At 40.8% G+C, this 25395-nt stretch overlaps 1 protein-coding gene across 8 annotated transcripts in view; it reads left to right on the plus strand.

Annotated features, from left to right (window-relative positions):
- The window catches only part of USP28 (ubiquitin specific peptidase 28), a 65813-nt gene that overhangs the window by 17164 nt on the left and 23254 nt on the right, over positions 1-25395 (plus strand). For 4 of the 8 annotated variants that reach the window (XM_044929733.1, XM_006060196.3, XM_044929734.1 and 1 more), the window contains 10 exons: positions 1613-1690; positions 2624-2753; positions 12379-12484; positions 13388-13547; positions 18753-18839; positions 19539-19676; positions 20573-20646; positions 21567-21646; positions 22812-22960; positions 24967-25094. In XM_044929733.1, the coding sequence (XP_044785668.1) occupies positions 1613-1690; positions 2624-2753; positions 12379-12484; positions 13388-13547; positions 18753-18839; positions 19539-19676; positions 20573-20646; positions 21567-21646; positions 22812-22960; positions 24967-25094 (1130 nt within the window). Of the gene's footprint in view, positions 1-1612; positions 1691-2623; positions 2754-12378; positions 12485-13387; positions 13548-18752; positions 18840-19538; positions 19677-20572; positions 20647-21566; positions 21647-22811; positions 22961-22982; positions 23304-24966; positions 25095-25395 lie in introns of those variants that run through there. The other 4 variants (XM_025266868.2, XM_044929732.1, XM_044929736.1 and 1 more) reach the window with 2 other exon arrangements.

Consider the following 25395-nt stretch of genomic DNA (forward strand, 5'->3'; position numbering starts at 1 on the left):
CTCTGAAGTGCTTTGAACAGCACCTGGTGGGAAGTAAGCAGTGTGCGTGAGCTGTTATTCTACCTGGCATTGTCTTTTGTTGAAACACCGAGTGGTCTGAGGTGAAGGTGTGTCTGTCTATCCCACTCTTCCCTTCTTGGTTCCAGTTCAAGGCTGATACACTACCCATTTCCCCTTCCCAGTTGTTTTTCCATCCTTTTTTGGATACGTCATTTTGGACTTTTTAGAAAATTGGGTATGATTGAGCTATATAGATTTGCACACTTTTACACAATATGATCACGGAATTAGGATTCATTTGAAAACAGAGTTTTTGATGCATTACTTTTCTAAACATCACATGCTGGGTGGGTGTTTTCAGTGTTTTCCAAGGTTAGCTTTGGACACTTCTTAGTGCGAAGGTCCTTCTCCCAGTGCCCAGGCAGTGACTGCCTGAGACAGATGCCCAGCCTCCAGGACTGCTGGGCTCAGCAGGGTAGGGTTCCATTTCAAGCCTATGACCATGGCCTGTGACTAGAACAGAAAGACTGTTAATGCTTTTCTGAGGACTGCACAGGGGTGTTTCAGTTCGTTTTTTTCTAGTGCGTGATACTTCAGTGTTGCATTGGGCCCTCAGCTGTTGAAGAACAGAGGATACTGTTTCTCTTACAGCTGGCAGGGAACTAGACTGCCTCTTGGAGACACAGCACTAACCGAAAGATAGTTAGTGGTCAACGTCAGCTGTTGATTCGGGGCTTCATTCTAGGATAACCTTAAGAATAGTATAAATTAGATTTCTGCTGGCTGGACTAAATTTGAACTATTTCGTTTTTAGTATTCATCTGAAAGATCACTGTGTCTTCACTTGGGCCAACCGACTGTTTAAGTTGAGCTTACTTGTAAATAGGTGTTTTATGTTAACTTTTGTCTTTGTGCAAAACTGGACCAAATGCTTAGTGAAGACTTTGAGGCTGAAAGGGGTTATAAACTGATCTTGTAGCACGGAAGGTTTTGCCATGATTCAGATTAATGAAGAGAAAACACTCCATACTTTATTCTCTCTGGAATTTTATTTATAATTCAGAAAATTCCGGCTTTATCTATACTTCTTTTTAATCAATCAGACCTAAAGTTTCAAATGTGACGTTGTTGGTGTTGTTTGTTAATTACATGATCGGAAACTTATTGTCAGTGAAAAATGACACACACAAATGGCATGTGCAGTGCAGCTTAAAATAGCACATCTTCACATCCATGCAGATTCCCTGGACTCCTTATAGTGACCTACTTACACACTGCTCACAGAGAAACAGGAGGCACTTTAAGTGTCCATTAAGCCTAGGATATTACATTTAAATGTTTTATGCATTTGTAGTTTTACTCGTTTCTTGTATTTCTTCCACAAGTATCAAAAGCATTTTCTGATTAAGCTTTTAAAAGAGTACTACATTTGACATTTCACAGTGTGTCTGACAGTCAGTACCTTGTTGCTTGGAGCTTGTTGGGTTTTTAAAGTAAGAAATGCAGTTCTCAAGCCTGTTTACCCTAGATGTTCATGTCTCTTCGTTACATGTATCCAGGTTTGCTTTCTGATTGACACATGTCTTGTGTTCATTTTGTTTCTGAAATACAGAGCTGCCAGATGCTGTTAAATCAACTGAGAGAAATCACAGGCATTCAGGACCCTTCTTTTCTTCATGAAGCTCTGAAGGTTAGTTTCAAGGCCTCTATGGGTCAACAGGTTTTAGAACAGTTGTTCATATCATAGTTATGTCAGTCGAAGCTATTTTTATGCCAAAATGAAAGTGCACATGTATAGGGACAGAAGTTCTAGAGGTCAAATGACCCAGTATCTTCAACCTATAAATTATAAGAGCAAGAAGAAGTTGAGGATGGAAGAGACAGTGCAGGGAACTCTGCAGAGATTTGAGATACATATCAACTAACTGCCCTGTATGGACCTTTTATGGATCCTGATTCAAACTAAAAAATAAATGAGTCAGGGCAGTTTAAACTGGTGATTTGTGTGAGGATAACACTGTGGGTTGTATATTTTTTTTAAGATACATTCTGAAATGTTGAATGATGATAATGTAATAAGATGCTTAGGATTTGCTTCAGAATATCTGGGGGAGAGGAGGCAGAAGAGATAAAATAAGATTGATTGTGGGTCAGTGACTATCGAAGTCAAGTGATGGGCACTTGGGATTCAGTTATACGTTCCCACTTCTGTTGTATACGTTAGAATTTTTACCTAAGGAAAGTTTAAAAAGTTGAAACAAAATAGAAATATGGTCACCACTAGAGAATATGATGACTGTTTGGCACCTTTATTGTAGGGGCTGACTTCATTTGGAGTCTGATACATATGCCTTAGCCATTGTGCAACTGGGAGGAGAAGAATCCAAAGCAGTGAGGTTTCATTCTTGTTTGCATGTTGTGGGAAATCAGCACATGGCACTCCCGTCCTGTACCTGGGAGTGTGATGGCATCGCTTCACGTTTCCTAGCGTATGTCCTAGAATTATGCCTAGATTTAGTATGTCCCCAGGGTAGTAAGGAGTTATAACCCCAAACTCACCTGCTGTTTATTTTAAATGCCGTGATGTTTGACTTTTGAAATTTGTTTTTTTCCCTCCACTTAGGCCAGTAATGGTGACATCACCCAGGCCGTCAGCCTTCTCACTGATGAAAGAGTTAAAGAGCCCAGCCAAGAGACTGCTGCAGAACCATCTGAAGAAGAGGGGAGTGCTGCCAGCAAAGAGGAATTAGCAAGTAGGTATATCCTGGCTGGGCCCTTTTCTGAACTAGCAGAAATTAAGAGATGAGTTTCTGTGAGTGTCCTTTCCATCACATCAACCCTTCGGAAATAATGGTAATCATGGCTAATTACTGAGCCATAATGAGGTGCCAGGCACAATTCTCAGCACTTAAATGGTTCCATTCATTCAGCAGTTATTTAATGAGCCCCTGTTAGGTGCCAAGCACTCTTTTAGGCACTGGAGATGAACAAAAGGAACAAGAATTGCTGCCTTGTGAGAGATGAGGCCATGGAGGGAGTGAACGGGAGGCAGATTATGCAGAGGCTTCATAGCTGCTTGGCTTGTACTCTGAGCTGGAGGACCAGCCATTGGAGAGTTTGCTGCAGAGGAATGCTGTAAACTGGTTTCCACTCCCTAAGGATTCTGGCTGCTATGTTGAGAACAGAACTGTGGGAGGGAGTAGTGAGCATGGGGCAGAGAAGGAGCCCAGCACCATTCAGGAAGCTGTTGCTGATGAGGGCAGTGTGGGCCAGGATGCGGTGGTGGAAGGCTGACAGTGCTCGCTGCACAGGATCTGCTTACAAAGGAGATGAGGGCTGTGACAAAAAAGAGAAGGGTTAAAGATGACTCCAGGTGTTTCCTAAGCAGCTGGAGGGGTGGAGTTGTACCTAACTGACACGGGAATAATTACCGCTGAGCAGATGTGGGGTGGAAAATGAGAAGATCGATTTTGGCAATATTAAATTTGAGAGGCCTGTTAGACATCAAGGTGGAGTGTCAGAAAGACAGTGGAGATCCAAGTGTGCCATTTAAGGGAGAGAGCTGGGCTGGACCTGGATAAAACTTGAAATCATAAACTTGTAAATGGTACATAAAGTTATGGGAAAGGATGAGCTCTCCTAGGGAGCGGATATAGAAAAGAGAAAAGGTTTCGTGTCTCAGCAGTAGGTACTTCCGACGTTGAGATGTCTGGGGAAGGTGGAGGGGGCAGTGAAGGAGTATATGGAGGCATAGCAGGAAGACCCAGAGAGTGGTACTCTGGAGACCAGAGAGGCTTCTGGGAGGAGGATCTGTCAGCTAGGTCAGGTGGTATTAATGGATATTTGGGCAGTTTCGAGCTATTCTGAGTGCTGCTGCTGTGAACATTCTTATATGTCTTTTAATGCACAGTGACTTATTTCAATCCATATTTTTCTTGTTGAGATGCATCCATGTTGGCTATACCTGTAGTTATTTCTTTTCATGTGTAGTATTTCTTGGTCTGAATACACAAGAGAATTGATATATTTGTTTTGACTTTGGAGTTGTTTTGAATTTTTTTGCCATTATGAACAAATCTACTGTGAGCTATTTTGATTCGCGTTCTTTGGTGCATGTATGCAAGAGTTTCTTTAGTGTTTAAAAACTCGCGATGTAATCGGTGAGTACTGAAACATGCCAGTCTTCATCTTAGTAGGTATTTGGTGTCTCAGATGGTAAGGAATCCGCCTGTAATGCGGAAATCCTGGGTTTGACCCCTGGGTTGGGAGGATCCCCTGGAGGGAAAGGCAATGCACTCCAGTATTCTTGCCTGGAGAATCCCCGTGGACAGAGGGGCCTGGTTCTGTGGGGACACAAAGGGTCGGACACAACTGAGCACTGAGCGACTAAGCACACAGCGCTGGTGACATTAGTTTCCGAAATGATTTTTTAACCTATGTATATTCCTACGAATAGAGTTTGAGGGTAACTCTTGCTCTTAGGATTGTTAGATTATAAAATTGTTGCTTGTGTTTTTGATAGAAAATGATTTTCTTGTTATTAACTAGAATTTTAAAAACTTAAATAATGATACTGGTCATCTTTTCCCTTTTGACCATTCATGTTTCTTCATGTGACATTTCTCTTAGTATCTTATGGTTTTTCTGTTTGTTTCTTTGTATTGATTCTTGATATTCTTAGTGATAGTGACCTTATTTTCTTGATATGAATCCATCTTTCTGGACTTGGGCTTTGCAAATACCTTCTTGTTGATGACCTGTGTTTTTCCTCTGTGGTGATGAGCTAATAAATAGCTTTCATTTATTAATCTTCTGTTGTGGTTTATGCTTTTTGTTTAAGAGCTCCTATACCATGACATCATAGGATATTCTGTTATATTTTCTTCTAAAATTGTAATGTTTTGCTTTTCACATTTAAATATTTAATTCATCTGAAATGGATTATTTTGGTAAGAAATAAGATAGAAATATAGTTAGATCCATCACTGCCCCCAGCACCTCCCCTCACTACCCAGGACCTTTTATTGAAAAGGTAGTACTTACCACTGATGTACAGTATTAGCTCTGTACATTATTTTTGTGTTTTCCATTTTTCTTCATTTGTTTTTAATTCTTTGCGGTATATACCTAGGAGTGGAATTGCTAGATCATATAACAATTTGTGCTTAAGTTAAAAAAAATTCTAGAATACCTTTTTTTCCATGACTACTACATTATCACACTTAAAAATTATAACAATTTCTTAATCTCATCAAATACTATTGTAGAAATTTCCCTGCTTGTCTCATGAACAATATGTTGGTAGTTGGTTTGAGAGTATAATGACCCACATAAAATAAAACATTAAGCTATGTTTGAAGTCTAGTTCAAGATGGCAGATAATAGAAGGATGTGTACTCATCCTCCTCCTGTGAGAGGACCAAAATTGCAACTAGCTTTGCAGGAGGACAACCTGCAAAAATTTGCAGCCAGACAGGATGACACTGGAACCCACCAAAAGAACATACTCCACATCCAGAGAAAAAGAAGAAGCCAAGGTTAGACAGCAGGAGGCATACAGTCATGAAAAAAATCAAATCCCATATCTTCTGGGTGGGTGACCCACAGGCTGGAGAACAATAATGCCAAAGAAGTTCTCTCAGTGTTGTGAAGGTTCTGAACCCCCTGTCAGGCTTCCCAGCCATAGGATCTGACAAAGGGACTGGAAGGCCAGGGAATCTGACCCTGAAGGCCAACAGGATTTGATTATAGGACTTCCAGAGGACTGAGGGGAAAAAAAGACTCCAGTCTTGGAGGACATAAACAAAATTTTGTGCACACCATGACCAGAGAAGAGGAGCAGTGACCCCACCGGAGGCTGAACCAAAACTCCCTGCTGGGGTTGGAGGGCCTCCTGTGGAGGCGTGGGTCGGCAGGGGCTCACCAGTGGCCCCCTTGGCGTAAACCCTCTTGGAGGTTGCCATTATCCCTACTGTAGAGCCCGTAGACCCCAGGGCTGGGTCACCTCAGGCCAAACAACTACAAGGGAGGGAGTGCAACCCCAGCCATCAGCAGATAATTGGATTAAAGCTTTACTGAGCAAGGCCCTGCCCAACAGAGCAAGGCCCTGCCCAACAGAGCAAGACCCAGTTTTTCCCATCAAGTTTTTCACCAGACTCTCCCATCAAGAAGCTTACATAAGCCTCAGCCATCAGAGGGGGGACAGAAGAAGCAAGAAGTAGCACAGTCTCACAGATGGCCAAAACAAAAACCATATTACAGAAAGTTAATCATGATGAAAAAGCAGAAAGTTATGTCTTAGGTGAAGGGACAAGATAGAATCTCAGAAAAACAATTAAATGATCGGAGATAGGCAGCCTTCCAGAAAAATAATTCGGAATAATGATAATGAAGATGATCCAGGATCTCAGAAAAGAGTGGACACAAAGATTGAGAAGATGCGAGAAATGTTTACCAGAGACCTAAAAGAACTAAAGAGCAGACAAATAGAGATGAGTAATACACTAGAAGGAATCAGCAGCAGAATAACTGAGGCAGAAGAATGGATAAAAGACCTGGAGGACAGAGTCGTGGAAATCACTGCCACAGAACAGAATATAGAAAAAAGAAAGAAAAGAAATGAAGAGAGCCTAAGAGAGCTCTGGGACAATGTTAAACACACCAACATTCACATTATAGGGGTTCCGAAGGAGAAAAGAGAGAAAGGATCTGAGAAAATACTTAAAGAGATAATAGCTGAAAACTTCCTGAGCATGGGAAAGGAAATAGCTAAGCCCAGGAAGCACAGAGTGTCCCAGGTAGGATAAACCCAGGGAGGAACACACCAAGACACATAGTAATCAAACTGACAAAATTAAAGACAAATAAAATACTATAAGGGAACTCTCATCAGGCTGTCAGCTGATTTCTCAACAGAAGCTCTGCAAGCCAGAAGGGAATGGCATGATAAATTTAAAGTGATGAAAGGGAAAAACCTACAACCAAGAATACTCTACTCAGCAAGACTGTCCTTCAGATTTAATGGAGAAATCAAAAGCTTTCCAAACAAGCAAAAGTTAAGAGAATTCAACACCACCAAACCAGCCTTACAACAAATGCTAAAGAAACTTCTCTAGGCAGGAAACACAAGAGAAGGAAAAGACCTACAGAAAATAAACCCAAAACAATTAAGAAAACGGTAATAGGATCATACATATCGATAATTACCTTAAATGTAAATGGATTAAATGCATCAACCAAAAGACATAGACTTGCTGGAGAGATGAAAACATGTGCCTGTATGCACTTTCATTTACCACATCACTCGGCTTTGACCCCCACCCCCCAAATTGTATGTAATTATTTTATATTACTCAGTTAATCATGTTCCCATTAAGGCTTGCAATTGTAATTATCTTTTTTTTTTCTTTTTCTGGCTATTGATTGTGAAAACAGATAAACATCTTTTATTGTGATTATGTAACTATAACTCGTTTAATACCATTATATCATGATTGGCAACAGAAAAATAGTAGAGCTCGATATCACCAAAACTAGGATATAATAGAAAAACCTTTGAAAAAAATCAGTTTTTAAAATCCGGGTGCATACCAGAATTATCTTGAAATTTTTTGAAAAATACAAATGCTCAGGTATTGCTTATTTTCTCCAGAGCTCCAGATATGTTTCTCATGAGCAGTCATGTTTAAAAACAACTGGACTCTGGGTCGTCCCAGTGCACCAGCCCAAGCATCCAGTATTGTGCATCGAACCTGGACTGGCGACTTGTTTCATATATGATATTATACATGTTTCAATGCCATTCTCCCAAATCATCCCACCCTCTCCTTCTCCCACAGAGTCCAAAAGACCTGGTGCACTGGGACGACCCAGAGGGATGGTACAGGGAGGGAGGAGGAAGGAGGGTTCAGGATGGGGAACACGTGTATACCTGTGGTGGATTCATGTTGATATATGGCAAAACCAATACAATATTGTAAAGTTAAAAAAGAAAGAAAGTAAAAAAAAAAATTAAAATTAAAAACAACTGGACTATGTGATGGCCTTTTATCTAGTTTGTTTCACTTTTTCTATTTCATATTCAGTACTCCCATTTCATTTAGTTTATGTTCTCCAACTTTTCCATCTCTTTTTAAAATTTTCTTTCTCAAGCTTTTATCAGGTGTAGTAGAACATCTTTTGTATACATATATATAAACATGTATTATATATATTTTAAAAAACGGATGAATTTTTGCCTAACTAAAAAAATTATGACATTTTGATTCCACTTGTTTGACTTAATATGAATAGAATGCTTGATTTCTAATTAAAAAACAGATAATGCATGAAGCAACAAAGGTTTACTCTATGGCACAGGGGGCTATAGTCTATATCCTGTAATAGCCTATGATGGAAAATAATTTCAAAAATAATGTATGTATATTTGTATAACTGAATCGTCTTGCTGTGCACCTGAAACATTGTAAGTCAACTATACTTCCATAAAAAATATATGTTAAAATATGTTTGAAATGATTTTAAGGTTCCTTTTATCTATAAATTCCCCATCTCTTTTTTTGTCGTATTTCATACATTCTGGAATTTGCTGTTTGCATTCCTGTGGTGTACTTGACTGAAGTTTTATGTCCTCTGTCTTTCCTGTTAATTTAGGTGCTTATCTGGCATGACAGTGTCATAGGTAGTATTGTGTATATTTCTCCTGTTTTGTCATATCAAGAAGCAAATAATGTCTGGTCACCCCCTTTTTGTGTTGTTAAAATTGTTAGTGTGTTCAGGTTGTCAGCTTGATTCGTTTATCATAAAATTCCCCACCTAGTGTTTCCAGCCACCATTGGTGATTATTGCTTAGATTCTTTATTTTATTGGAGATTTCAAAATGATAATATTTTATATATCATTACCTTGTAATTTATTAGTTAGAATTCTTTTTTTCAGTTGTGGTAAAAGCACATTAACAAAATTTACATTTTAAGCATTTTTAAGTGTATATTTCAGTAGTGTTAAGTATATTCACATTATTGTGTAAAAGATGTCCAGAGCTATCTTGTAAATCTGACACTTCATTCCCATTAAGCAACTCTTTTCTCTCTCTAGCCCACCCCTGGTAACAGCCTTCTGCTTTTTACTTCTATGAATTGGACTACTTTAAATACCTCGTATAAGTGGAATCATATAGTATTTATGTTTTTATGACTAGCTTATCTCATTTAACATACTGTTGTCAACGTTCATCGATGCAATGGCATATGACAGGATTTCCTTCCTTTTCTGTCAAATGTTTTTCCCTGTGGTAAATTGCACAGCACGAGCGCTCCTGTCGTAGCGGCTTGAGCGTGCGGCTCACTGGCATTATGTGCATCGCGTCATTCTGCAGCTGTCAGCGCCATCCACCTCCACGGCTCGTGCTCTGTCTTGTGAGACTGAAACCTCTACCCATTCAACAGCAATTCCCTATGACTCCCTCTCCTAGCAACCTCTGTTCTTTCTGTTTTCCATGATTTTGACTACTCTTAAGTACCTTTTATAAGTGGGATCGTAGAGTATTTGTCCTTTTGTGCCTGGCTTGTTTCACTTAGTATAAGGTCTTTAATGCTCATTCAGATTGTAGCATGTTAGAATGTCCTTTCTGTTTCAGGTTGAATAATACTCAATTCTATGTGTATACCAGATTTGGTTTATCCATTTATCTGCCAATGGATATTGAGGTTGCTCTACCTCTTGACTCGTGTGAGTAGAGCCATTTGAACTTGGATGTGCAGATAGCTCTGAGACCCCGATGTGTACCCAGAAGTGAGATCGCTAGACCATATGGGAGTCGACTTTTAATTGTTTGAGGAGCCTCTGTACTGTTTCCCGTAGCATTTGCACTGTTTTATAATCCTACCAGCATTGCAGAAGAGTTCCAGCTTCTCCAAATCCTCGCTAATACTTGTTATTTTCCAGTTTTCGGTTGGTTTTTTGATGGCCATTCTAATGGACGTGGGGCGATAGCAGCACATTGAGGTTTTACGGTGCACTTTCTCTGATGATAGTGACACTGAGCATGTTTTCCTATGCCTGTTAGCCATCTTACATCATCTTTAGAGAAACGTCTATTCAGCTCTGTTGCCTATTTTACAATCAGATTAGTTGAGTTTTTACTGTTGTCGAGTTGTAAAAGTTCTGTATATATTCTGGATATTAACTCTTTATCAGATATATGATAGGCAGATATTTTCTTCCATTCTGTAGATTGTCTTTTCCCTCTTTTGATTGTGTCCTTTCATGCTTTTAAAGTTTTTTACAAAGCTTGATTTAGCTCTGTTTGTTGATTTTTGTTTTTGTCTATGCTTTTTGGTGTCATATCCAAAAAAATCAATGTCAGGAAACTTTCTGTGTTTAACGTTTTGAAGAACTGACAAACTCCATTCCTCTAGCTCCCCCAGCAACTGCATGACTTTACATTCCCCCTGGCACTACACAGGGTTCTAACTTCTCCACATCTTCACTGACACTTGTTATTTAGCCTTCCAAGTGGGTGTGAAATGTTAATCTCATTGTGGTTTTGATTTGAATTTCCTAATGGCTAATGATGTGAAACATCTTTTCATGTGCTTATTGGCCATTTGTGTATCTCCTTTGGAGAATTGTCCATTGAAATTCTTTGCCCATTTTTAAAGTTTTTTTTAAAATTATGTATTATTTTATTATATTAAAGTTGGTCTTTTTATTTTTCAGTTGCAGGAATTAATGTATTCTGTACATAGTTCCCTTACCAGATAGACGATTTGCAAAATTTTTCTCTTATTTAGTGGGTTGTCTTTTCACTATCCTGATGGTATCCTTTGAAGCCCAAAGATATTTATTTGATGATGTCAAATTTATCAGTTTTTTCTTTAACTCTTGTACTTTTAGTGTCATCTGGAAGATGCCATTGTCTAATCCAAGGTCATGAAGATTCACCTATTTTAAGACTTTTGTTTTACCTCTTATCTTGAGGGCTTGATCCACTCTTTGAGTTCATTTTTGTAAATGATGTGAGGAAAGAGTTAAAAGTCATTTTTTTGCCTGTGGATATCCAATTGTCCCAGCACCTTTTGTTAAAAAGATATTTTTTTCTCTGTTGAATTGCCTTGGTACCTGTGTTGAAAATCAGTTGACTACAACCGTGAAGTTTATTCCTGGACCGTCAGTTAGGTTCCACTAATTCTGTTCCATTGATCCATACATTTATTCTTAGGCTGCTAGACAAGGTCTTGATTATTAGTTTTGTGTTCTTTGTGATTTTTTTCTTTATAAATTATTTCATTGCTCATGTATAGAAATTCATTTAACTTTTGTTCATTGATTGCTTATCTAACCACCTCTTATTATTCATTATGCCCATTTTCCATAGATTATTTTGGGCTTCATTGTATATGTGAATTACGAGTTTTGTTTCTTACTTTGCATTCTTTTATTTTTTTATCATAAACTTTTATTTTCTTATCACACTACCTGGAACTTTGAGAGCCACAGTGAGTAAAAGCCCTCACAAGAGACATCTTCATCTTACTCTTGGTTTTAAAGGAAATTTCACATTTCAGTATAAAGTCTGCTGTGGGTTTTCCATGGATAATTCTTTCTCAGTCTAAAAATACTTTTTCTCTTCCTGCTTGGCTTGGAGTTTTTATTCCTTGATAGAGGTTGAATGTTATCAAATACTTTTTTCTGTATCTATTGAGATGATCATTTTTTCCTTTAATTGTTTAGATGATGAATTTTACCGGTCTCTTTTCTAACATTAGCTCAGTATTTCATTTCTACAGTGAATTCAGCTTGGTCTTAATATATAATCTTTTGTGGTGTGTTAGCTGGATTCTGTTTGCTTATATTTAGGCTTTTTACATCTGTGATCATGCGTGAGCTTGCCATTTTGCCTTTCTCTTCTGTCCTTGATTGGCTTGGGATGTAACAAGGTGTTATGCTGACTGTGTAAAGTGGGTTGAGGAGTATATTCCCTATTCTCTAGAGTAGTTTGTGTGAGATTGAAAGTACCCCTTTTTTGAATGTTTAACTTTTAGCTGCTACTTTACAACAAGTACACTATTTAACCTACAGGTATGGGATATATTTCTGACCCTGTGAAGTAAGGCTGCAAAAGGGGGTATTTGATTCATTGCACTTCAGCAGCTTGTTATTACTGTACTGTGAGCTAATCTTAAGGTTACAGTGTGGCAGTAAGTTATTACTTTGACTCTGGCAAGGAGTAATAAAGTTGTTTTTTCACAGATGAGCCGTTGTAGTGAGACCTAATTTTGTGACTGCTTTTACCTTTTTGCCTTCAATATAGACAATATAGACAGAAAGGCAGTGTTTCCTGCATGTAGACTAATTAAATTTCTGTTTATCTTACAGAAGTGATAGACCTTACTCACGATAGCAAGGATGATCTTCAGGCTGCCATTGCTTTGAGTCTGCTGGAGTCCCCCAAAATTCAAGCTGATGGAAGAGATCTTAACAGGTTATTGACTTAATTTATAATCTTTGCTCCACGCCTTAGTGTGTAGGTCAAAGACAGTTCTGCCAGACTTCTTTAATTGCACCTAAATGAAACTTCTTTTACTAGAAAATTTAAATTCATGTTAGCTTACTTACTCTTTGGTTCACTTTTCAAGAAGCTAAATATGATAAGAGTCTTACTGCAGCCTGCCGTCTTTGAGTTGAGTATAAACTGCAAGGTATTGTAGTTTTCAGTTGATAGGATGGAAACCAAGCTAGTGCAAATATCTGATAAATACATATTCTCTTTTTTTTAAGATGTCTATGAGTTGGTATTCTGTTCATAAACCTTGAGCCTTTGTAAACTTTGAGAGTTACATTGTTGGCTATTTGAAAATGAAAGTTATCATTAACTCCCCTGTCTCAGAAGTGACTAGAGGGATGTATTTTTTGAATTGGTACTGATTTAGTGTTGGTATTGTTCACAAATACCCAGTTCAGGGGTGGCATGTTAGTTTGTAGACACGTTGATCACCTCCTGTTGCTGAGTTGCTTAGGACCATGATATGTGTGTTAAACAGTTTGGAGGCGCTTATCTTCCGCAGAGTGTCTCTCTTACCTCTTTCAATGGCAAGTCTGAAATAAGGCACTTTCATTGAAATGTAAAACTTTTAATAGTCTTGAGTCTCAACTCAGTTCCATCAGGGGCCTTACTGGTAATAATCTCTGCTAGGAAGAATTTTGACAACTTTATGTTTAAACCTTACTTTTCATTTATGGTAAAACTAAAGTTATGATATGCCCAGTGATACCCCAGTTAGTAGTATACCTGGCATTTTGAATTTCCTATGAAAGCTTATCTACAGCCTCCTTATTGTTGTTTAACTCTTTTCTTTTTGATGTGTGGTATGTTGGCACAATATAGGATGCACGAGGCAACCTCTGCAGAAACTAAACGCTCAAAGAGAAAACGCTGTGAAGTCTGGGGAGAGAATCCCAATCCCAATGACTGGAGACGAGTTGATGGTTGGCCAGTTGGGCTGAAAAATGTTGGCAATACATGTTGGTTTAGTGCTGTTATTCAGGTATGAAATTTTTAAGAGACAACTGTGTCTTCTGGAGACAGTTTTGTAATGTATTAAGCTGAAATATGAGAAAAACAGCTTTGAAAAAAATGGAGAAAGATAAATAAAACTGGAGCATTTTCCCCATGGTATGATTGTATTTCGGTTACTTTCTTATGTTTTGGACCTAGATGCTCTGGTGTCTAAAGTGGGCAGTACTGAAAACAAAGTCTTCTGTGCTTTTAAATAGGTTGAGTGAGTGGTGTATTACAGCAGAGCACGAGTTAATTAACAAGGAGAAACCAGTCTTTGAGAGGCTATTGTAAGGGACCAAGCAGGAAGGAAATGGTCGCGGCCTGGAATGGAAAAGTGGCATAAACTGTGAAAGGTGGGAATAAAAACATTCTCAAGGTGTTCAGGAGATCAGATGTGTAGGGCATGGCAGGCAGCCTAGCAGGGATATGTGCAGGAAGGGCTGAGGGAGACCAGATTTCTGACTTGAGCTACCAGGTGGGCAGCAGCGCCATCTGACACCAGAGGAGGAATAATTTGCATGTGTGTTAAACGTGGGGTTTGGTTAGTTTTAAAACATGCAGAGTTGTAGGGTCCACATGGAACTACTGGGTAGGCAGTTATCTTTGTGAATCTGTTGTTCAGTAAAAGGACCTGGGCTGCAGATAAAATTCTGGGAATCAGTAGCCTGTAGTTGGTGATCAAGCCCCGTGGATGGATGGATGAATTACCCTGGGGAGTGTGTTGCCTCTTAAACTTAACGTGGCTGCAGTGCAGCACGTGACCCCATCCTGCAAGCTTCTCCTTCATAGTACTTGACGGCAACCCAACTGCTCAGCAAAAACTGAATCCTCTGCTTCCACGCATAAAACCCATGGGCTCCTTCAGCTGACTCCTTGCCTGGCACTGTTGTAGCGCTGGGGAAACAGCAGTAGATAAAACAAGGCCCACACTCCCAGGGAGTTTGAAGAGAGTGGGACATCCAGGATACAAATTACACATCAGGTGGTGCTGAGGACTATAGAGATGAAAGAGAGTAAGAGGGACTAGAGAGGAAAGGGGTGCTGTTCATTCAAGGGGTTTGGGTAACGCCTTTCTGCCACGGTGAGCATCCGAGCAGAGGCTGGACTTGGGCGAGGCATTGGATGGGCCATGTAGTTACATGAAGAACGTTTCTTATGATGACATAAAGAATGCTGCAGACGGAGCGGACGGCAAGTACAAAGACTCAGGGTCAGGAGCTTAGTACGTTGAGAAATAGGGAGAAAGCTGGGACTGAGTGTGACCAAGGGGGAGGAACAGACAGCAGTGACGACAGTGGTGGGGGGTACGGGGGAAGCTGGGGGTCATGCGAGGACTCGGGAAGTATGAGAGGTGGTAGGTGTCGGAAGGTTTGGAGCAGACAAGTCCTGTGAGTCTGCTTCCACTTTAAGTGGCTCACTGGCTTCTGTGTTGAGAATAGGCTATAGGGCGTTCATTGGGAATCAGGGATGCCAGTCAGTTCTTGCCTTTTGAGAGAGAGGGAGAGAGATTGACCAAGACTGAGACCCTGGCCTGAGTTGACGTCCCTCCTGTGAGAGATGATGATGAGGAGACAACTGAGAAAAGTTTCAGAGAAAGCATGGGAAGATGGGACAAGGAGCGTGTGGGGAGGGCTTGGCCTCCAGTAGCAAGAGGGCAGCAGAGTAATAGCAGAGGACAAGGAAGAAGTGATGACTGCTAACTCAAGTTGAAATGGTTCCTAAATAGTCATTTTTTCCTCTGAAATAAGCACCACTTTCTGAGACAGCGTGGAAAAGTTGACAGAATCTCTTTAAGAGGGTGAAAGTTTAAAAGAGTTGGCAACAGCGGGAAACCAGTTGGCACCAGACCACAGTAGTAGAATTTCTAAAAATATGAAGCTCTGCTTGAGCTTATAGACTTAAACGCATAGTGGTATCAGTGTGCCCTGCTTTATCGAGACTTTTTCTCTTGGCAGTGCTCCACACTGCTTAAGTGGAAAATTAAGTTCATCTACGTTGGAGGATTTGCTGGGTTAGATGAAAGAATGAAAGGGCAGTTTGAGAATTTAATGAAGGTGGTTAGAGATCATGGGATCAAAGCTGGGGAGAGGGCAGAATGATGACAGGAAGGAGGTAATGACTGGGGAGACAAGGAAGATACTTACTTGCTTGGGTTCCTGAAGACGTCAAAGCACAGATGTCCTGTGGGCCACTGAACACGTGAGCCAGAGGACAGGTTATGGTTCTGGAGGGGGGTGTTCTGAATTTGTGGTCTGACCTCTGGCAGTTGTTTCAGGTACTGACATATCCTGGGTGTGGATGAGGGTGTAGAGATGAAGCCGAGGAGTAGGTCATGAGAGGTGAGATGCTCAGGGAGCCAGCCGGAGGTCCCCGGGCTGAACAAAAGTACCTGTGTTCCCTCCATGAATATAAGCCAGACAGCTGCTGTGTGCCTAGTGCTGTTCTGAGCACTTGAGATACAGAATTGAACCAAACCCAGACTGAGCCTTGTCCTTAGGAAGGTAGATTCTTATGAGGCAAGATGGACAAGGAACAGTAAATAGAAAATAATAAATAGCTGGAAAACTTAACTAGGTAACTAGATAGCTAAGTTTCTATACTATGTTAAACTGTGGTCGGTGTGGTGGGAAAGAGAGGAGGGTGAGGGAGACTGGAGCTGCCTTGGGAGGGCGGGAGGAGTTTCCCACATCGACTGCGAGGTCAGGCCAGGACTCTTGAGGGGCTGAGACTGGAGAACATGCCTGGGCAGCAGGCAAGGGGGAGAGCCCATAGCTGCCGGGGGCGGGGGCAGGGGTTGGGGGTGTTCCAGGCTATGGGACCTTCCTCGTAGGGCCCCAGCATGGGCGCGAGCTTGGCATGTTCAGGGGACTTCAGAGTCCTGAGTGGCTGAAATGCTCGGAGTAGAGGTGAGAGTCATTGGAGGTGTTGCTGGAGAGGTAACTTGACTTTTGTTCTGAGTGACATGGGGCGGCGTCATGCGGGTTCTGAGCAGAGGAGTGATGGACTCGGGCTTGAGTTTTCAAAGGCTCCCGCTGGCCCCTGAGGAGAGCAGAATGGAGGGGTGAGGATGCAGGTGTTGAGACGTGTGAAGGGGGTTGCCGCAGTCATCACCACGAGGCGTGCTGGCCGGGGCCAGGCTGGTGGCCGTGGGAGTGGAGGAGAGGTTGGAACCTTGATTTATTCCCAAGGCAGAGCTGAGAGGGTGTCCCATGGGTTGGATGTTGACCAAAGTCACCTAGGAAGGATGGCGGACTTGGGGTAGTCAGAAGACCTCTCACCACGTGACAGTCTTCAGTGACTCGGGAGCTCTGTTTTGGTCACACATATTAGAAAGATAGTGAGAAGGACCTGTGTGGAGAGTGGGCTGGTAGAGAGGAGGTTCTGGAGGCAGGGAGACGATGTGTGCAGAGCAGGGAGTTGGATTAGGTGCTTGGGACTGAGGGAGAGGAGGTGGTTATGAATAAAATAGTGCCCCAGAGGCAGAGTGCAACGGCCTTCTTACTGGATGTCAATGGTTAGTAAAAAGAAAGGAGTCAAAAGATTATTCTGAAGTTCTAAACTCTGATGCCTGGAGGAGGAGGATGTAATTAGTGCTAGAAAGACTTCAGGAGAAGCAGCAGATGGTGGACGGCCAGTCAGTATTGGATTGGGAAATGTGAGCAACGTTAACTCACACTGTTGTTGTTTTTAAGAATCACAGCATCTTTGCGGGACACCAGACTTCGGTGAAGCTGCAGAGGTGCAGTGAGGAGACTTGGGAATGTAAAACCATTTTTTCTCACGGTGGAAGAGAACTCCTGGAACTTTCCTGTTAGCAGAACAGGGATGAAACTGAAAGGAGTGGAGATGGGCTAGGTAGACAGGGGAGGTGGGAAGAGAAGAGAGCAGGTGGCAGGCAGAGCTGAGCATTCCCGAGCCCTGGCTCCAGACAGAACTTTGCCATCCCAGCCTCACCTGACTGAAGTTGCCAGGCCAGGTGTCCACGCCTCCTGTTGGCTGAATCCCAGTAGAGCTTGTGATGTTCCCAGTCCAGGTGTACTACTGGCTGAAACCTGTAGAGCTTGTGATGGAGTGTGGGAGGTTGGAGGCCTGTTGTCCACCCAGGCTGCCCCTTCAAGAGTTCCGGTCTATGGGCTGGAAGGCTTTTTCACTGGAGGAGTATGTTGGGATGAGGAGTTAGGGCCACACAAGAGGTTTTTTAAAACATCAACTTTGAAAATAGAGTTAGTCATAGTTGGAAAAATGTGTAATTTACAAGCAATAAAAAGGAATTCCTTTCCCTAATTCTGCCAGTCCAAGATATCTACTATTATAATTTCTTAAAATACAGTACTTAAGACAGAGTGGAGAATAATGAACACAGCTCTGTACTCACCACCCAATTTTAGAAAGAAATGTTTCAAATCCCTGTACTATTGAGTCCCTGTTGTGCCCATTCCACGCCTTCCTAGATACACCCACAGGGGTATGTAACCCTAATAGTGTACCGTGTTGTTTTATATGATTAAACTTCATGTACACAGCATAGTACTCTTACTTTTCTACACTGAATGTTTCTGAGATGCATCCATGTTGATATATGTCACTTTGGAGACTTTGTTTTTACTGTGTACTTGTCCATTTTATGAAAACATTGTTTCTACAGTATTAATGACTGTATAATAATCTGCTGTGGAGAAGGCAACGGCAACCCACTCCAGTACTCTTGCCTGGAAAATCCCATGGACGGAGGAGCCTGGAGGGCTGCAGTCCATGGGGTCGCTGAGGGTCGGACACAACTGAGCGACTTCCCTTTCACTTTTCACTTTCATGCATTGGAGAAGGAAATGGCAACCCACTCCAGTATTCTTGCCTGGAGAATCCCAGGAACGGGAGAGCCTGGTGGGCTGCCGTCTATGGGGTCACACAGAGTTGGACACGACTGAAGTGTCTTAGCAGCAGCAGCAATAATCTGCTGTGCAGGTGTGCTATAGTTTATTTAATCTTTTCCTATTAGCCATTAGGTTGCTTCTAGTTTTTCTCTAAAAAGGATTAATATTCTTCCTGCTAAATTTTTATACATAGCCATTATTTCCTTAGAATAGAATTACCAAGTTAATGGGTTATACACATATTTTTAAGATACAAAATATTTTTTTGCTGCAGTTATTTTGAAAGAAAGGCTATTAATCCATTTCCTTCTTTATTTCAGTCTCTGTTTCAGTTGCCTGAATTCCGAAGACTTGTCCTCAGCTATAGTCTACCACAGAACGTACTTGAAAATTGTCCAAGTCACACGGTAAATTGGTGTTGAGGAGTCTTCACTGTTCAGCCCCTTTCATCCCAAAGGCCTTTAGATTTTGGTTAAAGCTGGTGACTGTGATGTTCTCTGGCTTCTGCAACATTTGTTTCCATTTCCTGATGACCCCTTTTATTTCTTTGTGACAAGAAATAAGGATTTACAAAAACGTGAAGTTAAGCAGGAATAAAATGAGAAAAATAGTTCTAAGAAAGCAACGAGTCACTCTGGTGACCTTAGCTTTTCTGCCGCTGGGTCTCCTTCAGGCTCCTTCAGCCATTTGCACTGAGTGATGCAGAGTGGATGACGTGACGTTGGAGGCCTGGACCATCATAGAAGAGATTTCAGCTCATTCTTGCCAAAGGGGGTAGCCTCCTGCCCAGATCAACCCTGCCCCGCCAAGGTTTCACCGTGGTGATGCTGTTCCCAGCAGGAGGGAGGGCAGCGGCTTTAGAAAGGGAGCACTTTTGCTTTCTGACAGTGTTCTGTCTCTGGCTGCTGTCAGTACACAGGTAGTCTTGAGTTTAGGGCAGTCCCCACCACAGCCCTTATCAGAATGCCGGTAACAATTTGAGACCTGACGCTGATCCAGATCTTCATAAATATAAATTAGGGAGTGATTGTTAACAACTTTTCTCTTTACGCGTTCTGATTTTCCACATACGAGGTTATAAGTACATATGGCTATCTTTTCTGCAGGAAAAGAGAAATATCGTGTTTATGCAGGAGCTTCAATATTTGTTTGCTCTGATGATGGGATCAAATCGCAAGTTTGTCGACCCTTCAGCAGCCCTGGACCTCTTAAAGGGAGCGTTCCGATCACCTGAGGAACAGCAGGTACAGGAAGCCTCTAGTCCTGGAGCTTGCAGTGATGCCTTGTGACCATCACTGTGATGCTGCTTTGTCTCCGCTGTAGAATAAGCTGTGAACATGATGGTGTGGGACTTCAGTGCCTGCTTTTTTTGCCCTTTATAATGCTTAAGGAACAGGTGGTAAGAAGAATGTACATGCACGTGTGTGTTGTGCACAGTTTGCTGGCAGTGCTGAAGGAAAGAAGTAGGAGAAAGAAGAGAGTTTTCCAGGGACTGTTGAATTAGAAAGGAGGAGTTTGGAAGATACCTCAGTGAGCCATGGCAAAGGGTCACCGAGGAAAAGAAAGTCCGTCCTTTTTCTGCACCTTTGTCTTGGAATAGCCCAGATCGAAATCCTCATTTTAAAACTGTCTAAACCCGAGTTCAGTAGCTTTTCTGAGCAATCTTTCTTGTCTAGTCACAAGTCTATTCCTTTCCCTCTCTCCTATTAAAATCAAAACTAGCACTGTTGATACAATTACTTTTTTTTCCCTCTGTCTAAAGGTCCTACAGTTCTACAGAATTCTCAGAACATTTGAAAATGTTTCCTTTCTCCCCACAGATCTCCCATTCTAGAGGACTACAGTCTGTTCTTTGAACCTTTCTAAAAGGCCTAGCTGGAAGTGTTTGATAGTTTGTTACAAATAGATGTGGCTGGAAGGGGCTGCGTTCCATTTCCTTCTAGTCAGAGATCCTAGCTCACCCTGTGTGCTCTCTGCAGCCTTGGGCTCCAGTGTTCTTGTATCTTCATGATATTTGGACCTGAACAAAAAATCTTGCACAGTAATAGAGCCTTACTCATCGGTGGGGTAAGGGCAGAGTTTCATTTGCCCACATACAGTGTTGAGTCTAACTCTTCTGCACTTTGTGCCTCTCTTACAGCAAGATGTGAGTGAGTTCACACACAAGCTCCTGGATTGGCTGGAGGACGCCTTCCAGCTAGCTGTTAATGTTAAGTGAGTGCGGCGGATTTGTGCATTCTCCTACTCGTAGCAGTTCACTGAGAGTGATGATACAGGAGAAGACTATTCTTCTCAAGTAGAAATTACTGATTTTTACCAAACCCCATGGGGTAACCACCCATATTTGTCATTGTTTATCCCCCTTGCCTTTGGTTTTCCCCTCTATAGATAATCACATTAACCTGTAACTTTTTACTAAAAGGGCCATAGCTATTAACTTTCAAAAGTCAACACCTGTGCTGTAAAATGTATTGAAAGGTCAAATCAATCCTTGATGTGAGAATGGAGCTGTAATATGAATACATTGAATTTAATTGTTTCAGTCACTGACAGAAGTAAAATTCAAGGCAAAGAAAATAAATACCTCTTACCAAATATAGATGCAGAGGTATTTGTTTCCTAAGCTTTTTTTTTTTTAAACTCTACATGGAAGAAGTATGTATCATAAAACAGCTTTCCAGTACATTTAAGAAGGGATTATAGAAATAAACTTCTCTTTCCATTTCTATTGTGCCACCAGGAAAACTTTTTCATTTGAAAAACTGCACAAGGGGGCTCATTCTTGGCTTTTGTACAACTTCTACACCTTATATACTTCTGTCCCTGGATATGGATGTTATCTACTGAGTAGACACACATACATGTATTTGCATGTATGACTTCCTTATTAGACTTTCAGCTCCTTAAGACCAGCAGTCATGCCTTTGCCTTTGTGTCTCCAGAATTTAGTACAGTGCTGGGCATATACTTGATCAGTGAGTTTTTGAACTAAACTTGTTCAGTGGGTAACTAATCCTTTAGACCACACCTGGCTGTTAATGAAAATGTTTTATTTTTGTTTTTGAATGATTGTTTGGTTTAGTATATTGCTTACCTCATCCAAATGATACAGAATTGTTTCCTTGTTTTAAAAGTAGCAATCCCAGGAACAAATCTGAAAATCCAATGGTGCAGCTGTTCTATGGTACTTTCCTCACTGAAGGGATTCGTGAAGGTAAATCCTCCGCTCTAAATGTTAATTCTCAACTTGTGACCACATGTGTATTTACTGTGGAGAGGCTTGAGAGTCAGACAAATGCAGGTCTGAATACTAGTTCTGCCTCTTTGATGTGTGTGACCATGGACAAGCTCCATGATCCTGGATCATGAATCCTCAGTCTCTTCATCTGCAAAATGGGCACAGTGTTTGTTGCAGAGATGTTATATTGAATTGTATAATATTGCCCAGCCCAAACCTGGTATTAATATCAGACGTACACTGATATTTATCAGTTTTCTCTGTTTTTTTCAGACATAATACCTAAGCTCAAAGTTCCATTGAGTCAGACTGCCAAAAAATGTGTATCTCTTCTAGTGGCTTATCTAGCTGCACATTGGACACATGGCCAGTCATTCCGCATCTAACCCTTGTCATCTTTTACCCTTCTGATAGCCTCCTTAAAACAATCTAATCCACTATCATCACTTCCCCAAAACAGCATTTTTTACTGTCGTATACAACTAGCCAAGTGTTCAAATACCCTATTTGTTTTATAATTTTTTGTGTATATAAATAAATAATTTTACGTATGTAAAGATACGTGCACTTCCCTATGTGTATACTTTTTTACAGTTTGTGTTAATCAGGATCAAATATGGTTCGTTTGTGACTGGTGATATTTGTCTTTTCAGTTTTTTCCAGAATCTGCAGACTATCCCGTCCTCCCATTCTTTCTTCCTCGAAATACATTTTTTTTTTTTTTTTTTTAAAGAAATTGGGTTGTTCTCTTATATTCTCTACAGTCTAAAATTTTGCTGCTCACTTATCTGTGATATAGTTTAGCATATTCCTCTCTGCTCATCATTTCATAAATTGATAGTTGGATCTAGAGTTTGGCCAGATTCAGGTAAGGCTTTTTAATTAGTCGAGACTAATCTGTAGATGGTGGGATGGTCTTTGATTAGGAGGCATGTTACCTCTGGTTGTCTTTCTTTTTTGTGAGGTTAGCAGTTGTCAGTGATCTGTGAATGGATCCACTGGTTCATCAAGGCCATGTATACTTCTAACCTGTTTTCAGCAAATTGCTGAATTAAGAAGATACTGTTTCTGTGGTGCCAGGAAAAAAGCTTTAGAAAGCAGTAGTGATGCCTTTAAAAAAGCAATCTGTCTCTTTGCCTAGGAAAGCCCTTTTGTAACAATGAGACCTTCGGCCAGTATCCCCTTCAGGTAAACGGTTATCGTAACTTAGACGAATGTTTAGAAGGGGCCATGGTGGAGGGTGACATTGAGCTGCTTCCTTCCGATCATTCAGTGAAGTACGGACAAGAGGTGAGTTGGATATTTTTGCTTTTGCCAATGACAAAGCCAGTTAAATAGGACTGAGCTTTTGGGCAGACTGTTTTCACATTATGTATTAAATAACTTTTTACACTTAGCAGGACTTGTACTAGTCTGAAGTGTCTCATGAGTTGGTAAGAGTAGTGAGTCTTAGTGTTTGATAATTAAATTCTTGTATAATTTGAGTTAATCATATAAAGGTTGTATGCTGCCTCTGATGTTTTAAGTATGATCAAGTTTCTCTCTTTCTGTTGAAGCCTACCTGTACCTGAGTAGGGAGAACCCACTGCCTCCATATTTTCGGAGGGTAAAAGTACAGTGATTAATTCCTATGGTATGCCATTTAGAATATCTTCCCTATTATAGTATTTACTGTTCTCAGTTGTAAATTCTGCCTTTGCTTTAAATTTTTTTTAATTTAAGATTCATTTATTTGTTTTTGTGGGTTGGAAAGAAAGGGGGAAGGTGAAGGATGGGTAAGGGTAATTAATATCTCAACATTCCCATTGGGTTAAGAATTAGTGAGTTACATTGTAGCATAATTGCCAGCACCACACAGCTTGAATTATTCTCCTTTCATCATACATTTTGAAACAGAATTGTGGTTTTTATGAGTCCAGTCCAGTAATTACTTATAAGAGGAGGAAAATCTTTCTCGAATTTAACAGGGAGCCTAACATAAGCCTTGTCAAAGTACGTTAGCTGTAGAGCAGTGTTAGAACAGGGAGAGAACTATTGCCTCCCTGGCTTTTCAAGGAGCGTGTTGATTCCTGATTGGGAAGCATAACACCTGTGCCATCTGTACAGCGCTGACGCATGCTCTTACAAAAGAGAAAGAGTGTTTATTCACAGCTTGGACCTCTGGAGACTTTTATTCAAGAATCGGACCTCTCTATTAAAAAAAATAGATGGAGAAGGCAATGGCACCCCACTCCAGTACTCTTGCCTGGAAAATCCCATGGACGGAGGAGCCTGGTGGGCTGCAGTCCATGGGGTTGCGAAGAGTCGGACACGACTGAGCGACTTCCCTTTCACTTTTCACTTTCATGCATTGGAGAAGGAAATGGCAACCGCTCCAGCGTTCTTGCCTGGAGAATCCCAGGGACTGGGGAGCCTGGTGGGCTGCCATCTTTGGGGTTGCACAGAGTCAAACATGACTGAAGTGACTTAGCAGCAGTGCCTGTTTAGATTTATCTCTGAGGAGGTCAGGCAGACTGTCTGGTTCACCTCATGCCGACAAGGGTACGTGGAGGGAGTATAGCTGTTTTGCATCTTTGGTAAAGGGAACATTTTAAAGTTATTGGTATGAACCTCTGCCACACAGGTGAATTGAACAGAAATGCCTTTCCTGGTTTAGTCTTTCCTCATCTATGATCAGTGACAGTTGAGATCTTTTTTTAATAACTCAGTACTTTTCTTTTCTTGAAACTCAAGCTAACTTAATAGGTTGATTTGACAAAGTCCTTTGTGATATCCATAAATTCTTGGAATTCAGAGATTTTTTTCAGAACTCTCAGAATCATGAGGCTATTTCAAATTTTGTTTTTAGTAGTAAAGGGGATTCAAATTGTGTGTGAATAAGTAGTATAGAGGATGTGTACACATGTTAGTCTTTTTAGACAATTTTGAATTCATTGGTTGGGCTAGCTATTTTCTCCAGGTTTTAAGCCTCTTAAATGCTGATGATGTAGTGAATGATATGTAGATTTTTGGTGCAGTTCACATATTTAAAGGTCATTATTTCTGATGATAATAGTTGAATTAAAATTTTGTTCACTGGTTTGTAAGTTCGGGGTCTTGAGCATTTAACCATATTCTGTAAGAAGGCATGATTCTGTGTGGGCGTTTTAACTATTTGGGATTAAAAAAAAAATTTCAGTATGAGTTTGATTTGAATATAAATTCTATACCAAAAGAGAGTCTAATGAGGGATAGTTTAAATCTGGCTATTGCTGTTTCCTAAACTTTTATCTCCTGTATTTCTACTCTTGATTTAGCGTTGGTTTACAAAGCTACCTCCAGTGTTGACCTTTGAACTCTCAAGATTTGAGTTCAATCAGTCCCTGGGTCAGCCAGAGAAAATTCACAATAAGCTTGAATTTCCTCAGATCATTTATATGGACAGGTGAGTTCTGTGGTTGATTGTCTTCTTGATGTGCTGTAGCAGAAGTAAGCTAATGTAATGTCCGTAGTACTCTTCTGGAGGTCTTGATAATATGCAAATTTGGATTCAGTGGATCTAGGTGGGGGCCCAAGAGTTTGCCTTTCCAAGAAGTCCTCAGGGTGATGCTATTGTCTGATCTCTGGACCACAATCTGAGTAGCTAGGCTTTAGGTGAAAGCGCTGCTCTCTGCGATGGTGGACAGTATGTGGAGTAGCTGCCGTGTATTTCTTTCTCATCTGAATGCTATTTGTATTCCTGAAAA

The sequence above is a fragment of the Bubalus bubalis genome, chromosome 16 (assembly GCF_019923935.1).
Source record: "Bubalus bubalis isolate 160015118507 breed Murrah chromosome 16, NDDB_SH_1, whole genome shotgun sequence".
NCBI lineage: Eukaryota > Metazoa > Chordata > Mammalia > Artiodactyla > Bovidae > Bubalus > Bubalus bubalis.